Source organism: Salmo salar, chromosome 12 (genome assembly GCF_965601325.2).
Source record: "Salmo salar chromosome 12, fSalSal1, whole genome shotgun sequence".
NCBI classification, from domain to species: Eukaryota; Metazoa; Chordata; class Actinopteri; order Salmoniformes; family Salmonidae; genus Salmo; species Salmo salar.
This window is the reverse complement of record NC_138302.1, coordinates 4567894-4582859: the sequence shown is the minus strand read 5'-3', so window position 1 is coordinate 4582859 and position 14966 is coordinate 4567894. Positions and strand designations below refer to the sequence as shown.

Genomic DNA, 14966 nt, shown 5'->3' with positions numbered 1-14966 from the left:
TCTCTCTAGGTCATGCCAGTAGGTTACTGTAGGATGTATCTCTCTATGTCATGCCAGTAGGTTACAGTAGGTTGTACCTCTCTAGGTCATGCCATTTGGTTACTGTAGGTTGTATCTCCCTAGGTCATGCCAGTAGGCTACAGTAGGTTGTAACTCTAGGTCATGCCAGTAGGCTACAGTAGGTTGTAACTCTAGGTCATGCCAGTAGGTTACAGTAGGGTGTAACTCTCTAGGTCATGCCAGTAGGTTACAGTAGGTTGTATCTCTCTAGGTCATGCCAGTAGGTTACTGTAGGATGTATCTCTCTAGGTCATGCCAGTAGGTTACTGTAGGTTGTACCTCTCTAAGTCATGCCATTTGGTTACTGTAGGTTGTATCTCCCTAGGTCATGCCAGTAGGCTACAGTAGGTTGTAACTCTAGGTCATGCCAGTAGGCTACAGTAGGTTGTAACTCTAGGTCATGCCAGTAGGTTACTGTAGGATGTAACTCTCTAGGTCATGCAAGTAGGTTACTGTAGGTTGTACCTCTCTAGGTCATGCCATTTGGTTACTGTCGGTTGTATCTCCCTAGGTCATGCCAGTAGGCTACAGTAGGTTGTAACTCTAGGTCATGCCAGTAGGCTACAGTAGGTTGTAACTCTCTAGGTCATGCCAGTAGGTTACAGTAGGTTGTAACTCTAGGTCATGCCGGTAGGTTACAGTAGGTTGTATCTCTCTAGGTCATGCCAGTAGGCTACAGTAGGTTGTATCTCTCTAGGTCATGCCAGTAGGTTACAGTAGATTGTAACTCCCAAGGTCATGCCAGTAGGCTACAGTAGGTTGTAACTCTCTAGGTCATGCAAGTAGGTTATAGTAGGTTGTAACTCTCTAGGTCATGCCAGTAGGCTACAGTAGGTTGTAACTCCAGGTCATGCCAGTAGGTTACAGTCGGTTGTAACTCTCTAGGTCATGCCAGTAGGTTATAGTAGGTTGTAACTCTCTAGGTCATGCCAGTAGGCTACAGTAGGTTGTAACTCTCTAGGTCATGCCAGTAGGCTAGAGTAGGTTGTATCTCTCTAGGTCATGCCAGTAGGCTACAGTAGGTTGTAACTCTCTAGGTCATGCCAGTAGGCTACAGTAGGTTGTAACTCTCTAGGTCATGCCAGTAGGTTACAGTAGGTTGTATCTCTCTAGGTCATGCCAGTAGGCTACAGTAGGTTGTAACTCTCTAGGTCATGCCAGTAGGTTGTAACTCTCTAGGTCATGGCAGTAAGCTACAGTAGGTTGTATCTCTCTAGGTCATGCCAGTAAGCTACAGTAGGTTGCATCTCTCTAGGTCATACCAGTAGGTTACAGTAGATTGTAACTCCCAAGGTCATGCCAGTAGGCTACAGTAGGTTGTAACTCTCTAGGTCATGCCAGTTGGCTACAGTAGGTTGTATCTCTCGAGGTCATGCCAGTAGGTTACAGTAGGTTGTAACTCCCAAAATCATGCAAGTAGGTTATAGTAGGTTGTAACTCTCTAGGTCATGCCAGTAGGCTACAGTAGGTTGTAACTCTCTAGGTCATGCCAGTAGGCTACAGTAGGTTGTAACTCCAGGTCATGCCAGTAGGTTACAGTCGGTTGTAACTCTCTAGGTCATGCCAGTAGGTTATAGTAGGTTGTAACTCTCTAGGTCATGCCAGTAGGCTAAAGTAGGTTCTAACTCTCTAGGTCATGCCAGTAGGCTACAGTAGGTTGTAACTCTCTAGGTCATGCCAGTAGGCTACAGTAGGTTGTATCTCTCTAGGTCATGCCAGTAGGCTAAAGTAGGTTCTAACTCTCTAGGTCATGCCAGTAGGCTACAGTAGGTTGTAACTCTCTAGGTCATGCCAGTAGGCTACAGTAGGTTGTATCTCTCTAGGTCATGCCAGTAGGCTAAAGTAGGTTCTAACTCTCTAGGTCATGCCAGTAGACTACAGTAGGTTGTAACGCTCTAGGTCATGCCAGTAGGTTGTAACTCTCTAGGTCATGCCAGTAAGCTACAGAAGGTTGTATCTCTCTACGTCATGCCAGTAGGTTACAGTAGGTTGTATCTCTCTAGGTCATGCCAGTAGGTTACTGTAGGATGTATCTCTCTAGGTCATGCCAGTAGGTTACTGTAGGTTGTACCTCTCTAGGTCATGCCATTTGGTTACTGTAGGTTGTATCTCCCTAGGTCATGCCAGTAGGCTACAGTAGGTTGTAACTCTAGGTCATGCCAGTAGGCTACAGTAGGTTGTAACGCTAGGTCATGCCAGTAGGTTACTGTAGGATGTAACTCTCTAGGTCATGCCAGTAGGTTACTGTAGGTTGTACCTCTCTAGGTCATGCCATTTGGTTACTGTAGGTTGTATCTCCCTAGGTCATGCCAGTAGGCTACAGTAGGTTGTAACTCTCTAGGTCATGCCAGTAGGCTAGAGTAGGTTGTATCTCTCTAGGTCATGCCAGTAGGCTACAGTAGGTTCTAACTCTCTAGGTCATGCCAGTAGGCTACAGTAGGTTGTAACTCTCTAGGTCATGCCAGTAGGTTACAGTAGGTTGTATCTCTCTAGGTCATGCCAGTAGGCTACAGTAGGTTGTAACTCTCTAGGTCATGCCAGTAGGTTGTAACTCTCTAGGTCATGGCAGTAAGCTACAGTAGGTTGTATCTCTCTAGGTCATGCCAGTAAGCTACAGTAGGTTGCATCTCTCTAGGTCATACCAGTAGGTTACAGTAGATTGTAACTCCCAAGGTCATGCCAGTAGGCTAAAGTAGGTTGTAACTCTCTAGGTCATGCCAGTTGGCTACAGTAGGTTGTATCTCTCGAGGTCATGCCAGTAGGTTACAGTAGGTTGTAACTCCCAAAATCATGCAAGTAGGTTATAGTAGGTTGTAACTCTCTAGGTCATGCCAGTAGGCTACAGTAGGTTGTAACTCTCTAGGTCATGCCAGTAGGCTACAGTAGGTTGTAACTCCAGGTCATGCCAGTAGGTTACAGTCGGTTGTAACTCTCTAGGTCATGCCAGTAGGTTATAGTAGGTTGTAACTCTCTAGGTCATGCCAGTAGGCTAAAGTAGGTTCTAACTCTCTAGGTCATGCCAGTAGGCTACAGTAGGTTGTAACTCTCTAGGTCATGCCAGTAGGCTACAGTAGGTTGTATCTCTCTAGGTCATGCCAGTAGGCTAAAGTAGGTTCTAACTCTCTAGGTCATGCCAGTAGGCTACAGTAGGTTGTAACTCTCTAGGTCATGCCAGTAGGCTACAGTAGGTTGTATCTCTCTAGGTCATGCCAGTAGGCTAAAGTAGGTTCTAACTCTCTAGGTCATGCCAGTAGACTACAGTAGGTTGTAACGCTCTAGGTCATGCCAGTAGGTTGTAACTCTCTAGGTCATGCCAGTAAGCTACAGAAGGTTGTATCTCTCTACGTCATGCCAGTAGGTTACAGTAGGTTGTATCTCTCTAGGTCATGCCAGTAGGTTACTGTAGGATGTATCTCTCTAGGTCATGCCAGTAGGTTACTGTAGGTTGTACCTCTCTAGGTCATGCCATTTGGTTACTGTAGGTTGTATCTCCCTAGGTCATGCCAGTAGGCTACAGTAGGTTGTAACTCTAGGTCATGCCAGTAGGCTACAGTAGGTTGTAACGCTAGGTCATGCCAGTAGGTTACTGTAGGATGTAACTCTCTAGGTCATGCCAGTAGGTTACTGTAGGTTGTACCTCTCTAGGTCATGCCATTTGGTTACTGTAGGTTGTATCTCCCTAGGTCATGCCAGTAGGCTACAGTAGGTTGTAACTCTAGGTCATGCCAGTAGGCTAAAGTAGGTTCTAACTCTCTAGGTCATGCCAGTAGACTACAGTAGGCTGTATCTCTCTAGGTCATGCCAGTAGGTTACAGTAGGTTGTAACTCCCAAGGTCATGCAAGTAGGTTATAGTAGGTTGTAACGCTCTAGGTCATGCCAGTAGGTTACAGTAGGTTGTAACTCTCTAGGTCATGCCAGTAGGCTACAGTACGTTTTATCTCTCTAGGTCATGCCAGTAGGCTAAAGTAGGTTCTAACTCTCTAGGTCATGCCAGTAGACTACAGTAGGTTGTAACTCTCTAGGTCATGCCAGTAGGTTACAGTAGGTTGTAACTCTCTAGGTCATGCCAGTAGGTTACAGTAGGTTGTATCTCTCTAGGTCATGCCAGTAGGCTACAGTAGGTTGTAACTCTCTAGGTCATGCCAGTAGACTACAGTAGGTTGTAACTCTCTAGGTCATGCCAGTAGGTTATAGTAGGTTGTAACTCTCTAGGTCATGCCAGTAGGTTGTAACTCTCTAGGTCATGCCAGTAAGCTACAGTAGGTTGTATCTCTCTAGGTCATGCCAGTAAGCTACAGTAGGTTACATCTCTCTAGGTCATGCCAGTAGGTTACAGTAGATTGTAACTCCCAAGGTCATGCCAGTAGGCTACAGTAGGTTGTAACTCTCTAGGTCATGCCAGTAGACTACAGTAGGTTGTAACTCTCTAGGTCATGCCAGTAGGTTATAGTAGGTTGTAACTCTCTAGGTCATGCCAGTAGGTTGTAACTCTCTAGGTCATGCCAGTAAGCTACAGTAGGTTGTATCTCTCTAGGTCATGCCAGTTGGCTACAGTAGGTTGTATCTCTCTAGGTCATGCCAGTAGGTCACAGTAGGTTGTAACTCCCAAGGTCATGCAAGTAGGTTATAGTAGGTTGTAACTCTCTAGGTCATGCCAGTAGGCTACAGTAGGTTGTAACTCTCTAGGTCATGCCAGTAGGCTAAAGTAGGTTCTAACTCTCTAGGTCATGCCAGTAGGTTACAGTAGGTTGTATCCAAGTGGAAACAATTATCAACCCAATGTGGAAAGTGTCGAATTTGGTAAACAACATAATGAATGGCTTATTTCCTTCATGATGTTTACTTGATCTAACAGAAGTTTCATAATGATTAAGTTATGTGGATAAGTGACAACGATAACTTTGATAAAAACACTATAGGAGTTATCTCCAGATCGCTATGCATATTCATGCTAGTAGCTTAGCATCTCTCTCCATTGAATACAGGTGGTTGACGACAACAACCCTCATAGAATATAAACAATAGATTACAATAATAAGATGTATCCACCAATCCAAAGACAGGATAGGCGGGAGCGAGACAACCCACAGTGCAGCTTTGTGGACAACGACTCCCCTTGTTAGGACAGAGAGACATCTTGTCAGTATATCCATAATCTTTGGTGTAGCCAACCCAACTCTCACATGGCTCTATTGGGGGGCACGGTGTGTAGTAAAACATCACATTAAAATCACTACATGCCGTGGCCCCCAGTCTGCGGTCAGCAGATAGACCCTTCTCAAATACATATGTTAAGTCACTTTTTGGAAACGGCACGGAGAAAACAAGGGGTAGCTTGCTCTCTCCGTCGTCTGATTCTAGACATCAGTCATCATCCCAGGGCCCTCCGATGAAGAGCTATTGACGAGCCAACTCCGAATATCCAAAGTTAAAAACTAATTGAAGGCGGTACTTACTGGTGTTAATCAGATCCCCTATCTCCTCTTCATCTTTCAATGTGACAGTAATCTCCCCTTCCTTCTTCACTCCAAAAACTGCATCCTCCTCCTCTTTCACAGTAACAGCCTCCTCTTTCCCTTCCTCCTCTTCTTTCACTCTGAACGCGTCTTCCTCTTGTTTAACTGAAACGTCTTTCTCTTCTTCTTTCACTGTAACAGCCTCACCCTCTACTTCTTGTTTTACTGTAACATCCTCCTCTTCCTTCTCCACTTTCACGACAATGTTCAGCCCCAGAGCTTCTTTCTCCGTCCAGCAGACCTCCTCTTCTTTAACAGGAGGGGAGTAGTTTAGGGAGCTCATGTTCGGGGATGTTAGCTAGCTAGCTATCATAAGCGACTAGGCTAATGCTAACTTAACCAGCCAGCTACTATAGCTGACTAATAAAAAATAACGTAACATTACATTAAATAGGTTAGTTAACAAGTAGATACGACAGAAGTGTGTCTGAAACACAGTCGCTAATATAGACCGAAAGCGTATAAATAGCTTGAATCTTTCGGCTATGTTGGCTAGCAAGCTACCGAGGTGGTTGACGAGCTGTTTATGAAGAACCGTCCACTAGATTAGACGTCACGCTGGCAGCATCGCCTGAAAGACGCACATCGCCGTCTGCTGACTGGAGGGAAACGCAGTTGAGGATTAGATTTTATTTTCAGACAAATATGATTTTAAATGGATTTAATTAAATAATACTATTATATTGAGACATACAAAGACCTGAAGGTGTTGGTTGATTAGTGCGAATAAAACATGTTTACTACAGCACATTTAAGACAGTTTCATTCAGTCAAACTAAATCTAAATAAGTAGATAGCTACTGTAAGTCTATACTGCTCCTACATGGTGTAACAATACATCATATAGATGTATATAATGAACAGACTAGGTCTATACTGCTCCTACATGGTGTAACAATACATCATGTAGATGTATATAATGAACAGACAAGGTCTATACTGCTCCTACATGGTGTAACAATACATCATATAGATGTATATAATGAACAGACTAGGTCTATACTGCTGCTACATGGTGTAACAATACATCATGTAGATGTATATAATGAACAGACTAGGTCTATACTGCTCCTACATGGTGTAACAATACATCATGTAGATGTATATAATGAACAGACTAGGTCTATACTGCTGCTACATGGTGTAACAATACAGTGCATTCGGAAAGTATTCAGACCCCTTCACTTTTTCCACATTTTGTTACATTACAGCCTTATTCTAAAATGATTAACGTTCAAAAGTTTGGGGTCACTTAGAAATGTTCTTGTTTTTGAAAGAAAAACACTTTTTTTGTCCATTAAAATAACATCAAATTGATCCGAAATACAGTGTAGACATTGTTAATGTTGTAATGACTTTTGTAGCTGGAAACGGCAGATTTTTTATGGAATATCTCCATAGGCGTACAGAGGCCCATTATCAGCAACCATCACTCCTGTGTTCCAATGCCACGTTGTGTTAGCTAATCCAAGTTTATCATTTTAAAAGGCTAATTGATCATTAGAAAACCCTTTTGCAATTATATTAGCACAGCTGAAAACTGTTGTGCTGATTTAACAAAGCGTTTGTAAACAGTGTTGTTGCATAACAATCAGGCAGTAGAACAACAATAATAATCATCCTCTTGACCAATCTTCCCTCCCCTTAACATTGGGTTGATTCAGACCCTGCCAGTGTACCAGGTGTACATTGGGTTTGATTCAGACCCTGCCAGTGTACCAGGTGTACATTGGGTTTGATTCAGACCCTGCCAGTGTACCAGGTGGACATTGGGTTTGATTCAGACCCTGTCAGTGTACCAGGTGGACATTGGGTTTGATTCAGACCCTGTCAGTGTACCAGGTGGACATTGGGTTTGATTCAGACCCTGTCAGTGTACCAGGTGGACATTGGGTTTGATTCAGACCCTGCCAGTGTACCAGGTGGACATTGGGTTTGATTCAGACCCTGCCAGTGTACCAGGTGGACATTGGGTTTGATTCAGACCCTGTCAGTGTACCAGGTGGACATTGGGTTTGATTCAGACCCTGCCAGTGTACCAGGTGGACATTGGGTTTGATTCAGACCCTGCCAGTGTACCAGGTGGACATTGGGTTGATTCAGACCGTGCCAGTGTACCAGGTGGACATTGGGTTTGATTCAGACCCTGTCAGTGTACCAGGTGGACATTGGGTTTGATTCAGACCCTGCCAGTGTACCAGGTGGACATTGGGTTTGATTCAGACCCTGTCAGTGTACCAGGTGGACATTGGGTTTGATTCAGACCCTGCCAGCATGGCCAGAAATGTATTCCAAGGTCAGTAACTTATAACCACAGAACCACCACAAACCTTTCATACATGACTAAAAACACCTAAGTATTAGATTTACTGCCATGGTCTAGTATGTCACCGCCTCAGACACCATTCACAATGCTGGCTGAGGTACGAGTAAAACATGACATATTATTTCCTAACCATTCACAATGCTGGCTGAGGTACTAGTAAAACATGACATATTATTTCCTAACCATTCACAATGCCGGCTGAGGTACGAGTAAAACATTACATATTATTTCCTAACCATTCACAATGCTGGCTGAGGTACGAGTAAAACATGAAATATTATTTCCTAATTGTAAAAAAAATCCCACTCCTTAATCAACTAGTCTCTCACTGTTTAACCAGAATAACATTTGTGTCCTTGTGTGCTTTAGACTGTTAGTCATATTAAGCTACTTAGATATCATCTATTGTCATGTTATGTTCTCTACAATGACACATCACCACTGTAGATGTTATGTATTGTCATGTCATGTTCTCTACAACGAAACATCACCACTGTAGATGTCATGTATTGTCATGTTATGTTCTCTATAATGAATCATCACCACTGTAGATGTCATGTATTGTCATGTTCTCTATAATGAAACATCACCACTGTAGAAGTCATGTATTGTTATGTTCTCTATAATGAAACATCACCACTGTAGATGTCATGTATTGTTATGTTCTCTATAATGACACATCACCACTGTAGATGTCATGTATTGTCATGTTATGTTCTCTATAATGAAACATCACCACTGTAGATGTCATGTATTGTCATGTTCTCTATAATGAAACATCACCACTGTAGATGTCATGTATTGTTATGTTCTCTATAATGAAACATCACCACTGTAGCTGTCATGTATTGTCATGTTATGTTCTCTATAATGAAACATCACCACTGTAGAAGTCATGTATTGTTATGTTCTCTATAATGAAACATCACCACTGTAGATGTCATGTATTGTTATGTTCTCTATAATGAAACATCACCACTGTAGCTGTCATGTATTGTCATGTTATGTTCTCTACAATGAAACATCACCACTGTTGAAGTCATGTATTGTCATGTTATGTTCTCTATAATGAAACATCACCACTGTAGATGTCATGTATTGTCATGTTATGTTCTCTATAATGAAACATCACCACTGTAGATGTCATGTATTGTCATGTTATGTTCTCTATAATGACACATCACCACTGTAGATGTCATGTATTGTCATGTTCTCTATAATGAAACATCACCACTGTAGCTGTCATGTATTGTCATGTTATGTTCTCTATAATGAAACATCACCACTGTAGAAGTCATGTATTGTTATGTTCTCTATAATGAAACATCACCACTGTAGATGTCATGTATTGTTATGTTCTCTATAATGAAACATCACCACTGTAGAAGTCATGTATTGTCATGTTCTCTACAATGAAACATCACCACTGTAGATGTCATGTATTGTCATGTTCTCTATAATGAAACATCACCACTGTAGATGTCATGTATTGTCATGTTATGTTCTCTACAATGAAACATCACCACTGTTGAAGTCATGTATTGTTATGTTCTCTATAATGAAACATCACCACTGTAGATGTCATGTATTGTCATGTTCTCTATAATGAAACATCACCACTGTAGATGTCATGTATTGTCATGTTATGTTCTCTATAATGAAACATCACCACTGTAGATGTCATGTATTGTCATGTTCTCAACAATGAAACATCACCACTGTAGATGTCATGTATTGTCATGTTATGTTCTCTATAATGAAACATCACCACTGTAGATGTCATGTATTGTCATGTTATGTTCTCTACAATGAAACATCACCACTGTAGAAGTCATGTATTGTCATGTTCTCTATAATGAAACATCACCACTGTAGATGTCATGTATTGTTATGTTCTCTATAATGACACATCACCACTGTAGATGTCATGTATTGTCATGTTATGTTCTCTATAATGACACATCACCACTGTAGATGTCATGTATTGTCATGTCATGTTCTCTATAACGAAACATCACCACTGTAGATGTCATGTATTGTCATGTTATGTTCTCTATAATGAATCATCACCACTGTAGATGTCATGTATTGTCATGTTCTCTATAATGAAACATCACCACTGTAGAAGTCATGTATTGTCATGTTCTCTATGAAACATCACCACTGTAGATGTCATGTATTGTCATGTCATGTTCTCTATAATGAAACATCACCAAGTGAAATAAAGAGAGAGAGAGAGAGATAACCATATACATTGCACATGGACCGTAAGAAATCCTGAAGGTATTGAAATGCCTGGGCTCGCAGGGGATGTGTTAATTCATAACCCATCATTTATACCTGTTAATTCATAACCCATCATTTATACCTGTTAGTTCATAACCCATCATTTATACCTGTTAATTCATAACCCATCATTTATACCTGTTAATTCATAACCCATCATTTATATCTGTTAGTTCATAACCCATCATTTATACCCTTTAATTCATAACCCATCATTTATACCTGTTAATTCATAACCCATCATTTATACCTGTTAGTTCATAACCCATCATTTATACCTGTTAATTCATAACCCATCATTTATACCTTTTGCTCGAAAGGGGCGGTTCAGGCAGGCTGGCACACTCCCTGACCTAACTTGGCAGGAACTAATGGGGATCCATAATAAACCCCAGGAAGAGTAGCTGCTGCCTTGGCAGGAACTAATGGAGATCCATAATAAACCCCAGGAAGAGTAGCTGATGCCTTGGCAGGAACTAATGGGGATCCATAATAAACCCCAGGAAGAGTAGCTGCTGCCTTGGCAGGAACTAATGGGGATCCATAATAAACCTCAGGAAGAGTAGCTGGTGCATTGGCAGGAACTAATGGGGATCCATAATAAACCCCAGGAAGAGTAGCTGCTGCCTTGGAAGGAACACAGTCATGTGATACCTGGTATAGAAAAGTCCAATCTTAGGAGAGTACATGGGAGGTATATAAATAAATCAATAAAATGTGATTTTGATTTGGAATAAACTTCCTATTTATTTATCAAAGGTGATTTTGGCTGGAGTCAAAATGACTCCAAAGGATTTGAATTTGTTAAAAGTCCATATTGATACAGAAACACTAAACCGTGATTTAGATTTATTAAGAACAAGTTGATTGACAAAGTCATGAAAAATTGGAAGAATTGAATAAACCACATTTTGTCTATGATAAAAAATATGCCTCTGGGATCAAAATGATCCATGTCAGAAGTATGGTTCAATGCAAATATGTAGTGGGTGTAAAGTTTGTTTTAAATTCTCACTCATTAAAAACGAATCAATCAACACATGCTTCTCTTTGAACGACTTAATATAATATTAAACATTTATGAAATAAATGAAAAATAAACGTTTGGTTCCTCAACTGCGTTGCCCCCTCCAGTCAGCAGATGGCGATGTGCGTCTTTTAGGTTCAGGCGATGCTGCCAGTGTGACGTATAATCTAGTGGACGGGACGCTCCTTCAACAACAACAGCTAGTCAGACACCTCGGTAGCTTTCTAGCAAACATAGCTACAACATTCACGCTCTTTACACTGTTTTGGTGTATATTAGTCGCTGTGTATTAAACACACTTCTGTCGTATGTCCTTGTTGGCCCATTTAATTATATATTTACGTTGTTTGTCAGCTAGCTGGTTTGCTAAGTTAGCTTAGAACTAGGCTAGTCGCTAATGCTAGCTAGCTAACATCCCCGACCATGAGTTCACTAAGCTACTCCCCTCCTGTTAAAGAAGAGGAGGTCTGCTGGACGGAGAAAGAGGGACTGTGGCTGAACGTTGTCGTGAAAGAGGAGAAGGAAGAGGAGGATGTTACAATACAAAAACAAGTAGAGGGTGAGGCTGTTACAGTGAAAGAAGGTTGGTGGTTGGTAGCGGAGTCGAGGGAACCAATTTGTAAGTCGCTCTGGATAAGAGCGTCTGCTAAATGACTTAAATGTAAATGTAAGAGGAAGACGCGTTCAGAGTGAAAGAGGAAGAGGATGTTACAGTAAAAGAAGAGGAGGAAGAGAAAGAGGAGGATTCAGTTTATGGAGTGAAAGAGGAGGAGGGGGAGATGACTGTCACATTGGAGGAAGAAGAGGAGGTTGGAGATCTGTTTAACACCATTAAGTACCGTCTCTGCAGTCGTTGAACCAATATGCAGTAAAGGGGTTCTACACTTTAATGTTGTTCTGTAGGAATGGCTGAAGCTACACTGTAACGTGTTGAACATCAAGAGTGGACCATCAACAAAACGTTAACAATTGATCAAATGCATCCAATGACAATGCCTGAAATACTGTAGTCCTCAATATCTCCTATTAGATTAGCCCAATATGTTCTCTTAAAGGGGCAATCAGCAGTTGTTACATCCATTTAGGGACTTATACATTAATGATATGTACCCATCTGTTTCTTGAAGAAATCACTTAGAAATGCCTCATGAGCTTAGTTCAACTGTCGTACCCCATCAGAACCCAAAATATAAGCTTTTTTTACTCCAATGTTTGTCAGTAAATATAAACAAACACTGTATATCCTCAAAACATGGTTAAAACTAGAATGTTGATATCATGGATGGTTGCATTTCTCCAGCCCCATCCCTCAGCTTTTTACCGAAACGGGCAGGGAGTACGCTTTGTTATTGTTTCTACTGCTGATTGCTGCCCCTGTTACTCCTCAAGGTCCAAGGACTGTATGTTATTTTCAGAGGTACACTGGCTCTGGCAGCTAAAATAGTCAAATATTCCATCTGAATGTGAATTGATTCTCAATTGCGATACATTTCTAGAAACATAAATTGCTGTACTTTCATATCACATCTAAATAATTTCATACAATGTTTTCATGTCACATCAAAATAGGTAACCGGTCGCGACGCCCCAAACAGTAACCAAATGAGTTTCTCCTCATTTCTCCTTCCTTCAGGATTCTTTTTCTTCTTTGGACTTTATATGGCGGTTGGCAACCAACTTTAAGGTGCATTACCACCATCAACTGGACTGGAGTGTGGTCCTCAGTTCATCTTTTAATCACCCACATGGGTATATACCAAGACAGTCATGAAGAGGGCACAACAAAACCTTTTCCCCCTCAGGAGACTGAAAAGGTTTGGAATGGGTCCCCAGATCCTCAAAAGGTAATACAGCTGCACCATCGAGAGCATCCTGACCGGTTGCATCACAGCCTGGTATGGCAACTGCTTGGCACCTGACTGTAAGGCGCTTCAGAGGGTAGTGGGCTATACTCGGCCTTGTCTTAGGACGGTAAGTTGGTGGTTGGAGACATCCCTCTAGTGGTGTGGGGGCTGTGCATTGGCAAAGTGGGTGGGGTTATATCCTGCCTGTTTTGCCCTGTCCGGGGGTATCATCGGATGGGGCCACAGTGTCTTCTGATCCCTCCTGTCTCAGCCTCCAGTATTTATGCTGCAGTAGTTTATGTGTCGGGGGGCTAGGGTCAGTCTGTTACATCTGGAGTATTTCTCTTGTCTTATCCAGTGTCCTGTGTGAATTTAAATATGCTCTCTCTAATTCTTTCTTTCTCTCGGAGGACCTGAGCCCTAGGACCATGCCTCAGGACTACCTGGCATGATGACTCCTTGCTGTCCCCAGTCCACCTGGCCGTGCTGCTGCTCCAGTTTCAACTGTTCTGCCTGCGGCTATGGAACCCTGACCTGTTCACCGGACGTGCTTGTTGCACCCTCGACAACTACTATGATTATTATTATTTGACCATGCTGGTCATTTATGAACATTTTAACATCTTGACCATGTTCTGTTATAATATCCACCCGGCACAGCCAGAAGAGGACTGGCCACCCCTCATAGCCTGGTTCCTCTCTAGGTTTCTTCCTAGGTTTTTGGCCTTTCTAGGATGTTTTTCCTAGGGAGTTTTTCCTAGCCACCATGCTTCTTTCACATGCATTGCTTGCTGTTTGGAGTTTTAGGCTGGGTTTCTGTACAGCACTTTGAGATATCAGCTGATGTACGAAGGGCTATATAAATAAATTTGATTTGATTTAGTGTGAACGGCCCAGTACATCACTGTGGCCAAGCTTCCTGCCATCCAGGACCTATATAATAGGGGGTTTCAGAGGAAAGCCCACAAAATTGTCAGAGACTCCAGTCACCCTAGTCATAGACTGTTTTCTCTGCTATCGCACGGCAAGTGGTACCGGAGCGCCAAGTCTAGGACCAAAAGCCTCCTCAACAGCTTCTACCCCCAAGCCATAAGACTGCTGAACAATTCATAAAATCACCACCGGAAAATTTACATTGACCCCACCCCCCTCCCTTTTGTGCACTGCTGCTACTCGCTGGTTGTTTGTTACCTATGCATAGTCACTACGCCCCCACCTTCATGTACAGATTACCTCAACTAGCCTGTTGCCCTGCACACTGACTCGGTACCGGTGCCCCCTGTATATAGCCTCATTATTGTTATTCTCATTGTGTTACTGTAACGCCCTGGCCATAGAGAGGGGTTTTTGTTCTTTATTTTGGTTAGGCCAGGGTGTTACATTGGGTAGGCGTTCTATGTTCTTTTCTATGTTTTTTGTATTTCTTTGTTTTGGGCCGTGTGTGGCTCCCAATCAGGCACAGCTGAAGTTCGTTGTTGTTGATCGTTGTTGTTGATTGGGAGTCACACATAAGTGCATGTTTTTCTGTTGGGTTTTGTGGGTAATTCTTTCTGTCATTGTGTTTCACCTGACAGGACTGTTTGGCTGTCAGTTTCTTGTTTTGTAATTGTATAGTGTTCCGTTTGAATTAAATATGATGAACACTAACTCCGCTGCGTTTTGGTCCACTCTCATGGCAGTCGTTACAGTTACTTTTTATTATAACTTTTTATTTTAGCCTACTTGGTAAATGATTTCTTCTTCTTGAACTGCACTGTAGGTTAAGGGCTTGTAAGTAAAGCATTTCACAGTAAAGTCTAAGTTGGTGTCTTGACGGATTTGTAAAAAAAACGGTTTGTCATAAAACACTGTATATATTTTTTGTTAAATGTTGCTGACACCCCTCCCCAGAGGTGTCTCATTATTG

The 14966-nt window shown here is 42.1% G+C and overlaps 1 protein-coding gene across 2 annotated transcripts in view; it reads left to right on the top strand.

The window, feature by feature from the left end:
* LOC123725375 (uncharacterized) overlaps positions 1-14707 on the top strand; it is an 80571-nt gene extending 65864 nt beyond the window's left edge. The window contains exons 1-2 of one of the 2 annotated variants that reach the window (XR_014379554.1): positions 11337-13187; positions 13471-14707. Coding sequence is in view for 1 of the 2 variants with exons in the window: in XM_082958462.1 (XP_082814588.1) it covers positions 13471-13484 (14 nt within the window). In the remaining variant the exon portion in view is untranslated. Of the gene's footprint in view, positions 1-11336; positions 13188-13470 lie in introns of those variants that run through there. The other variant, XM_082958462.1, reaches the window with a different exon arrangement.
* The last annotated feature ends 259 nt before the right edge of the window (positions 14708-14966 follow it).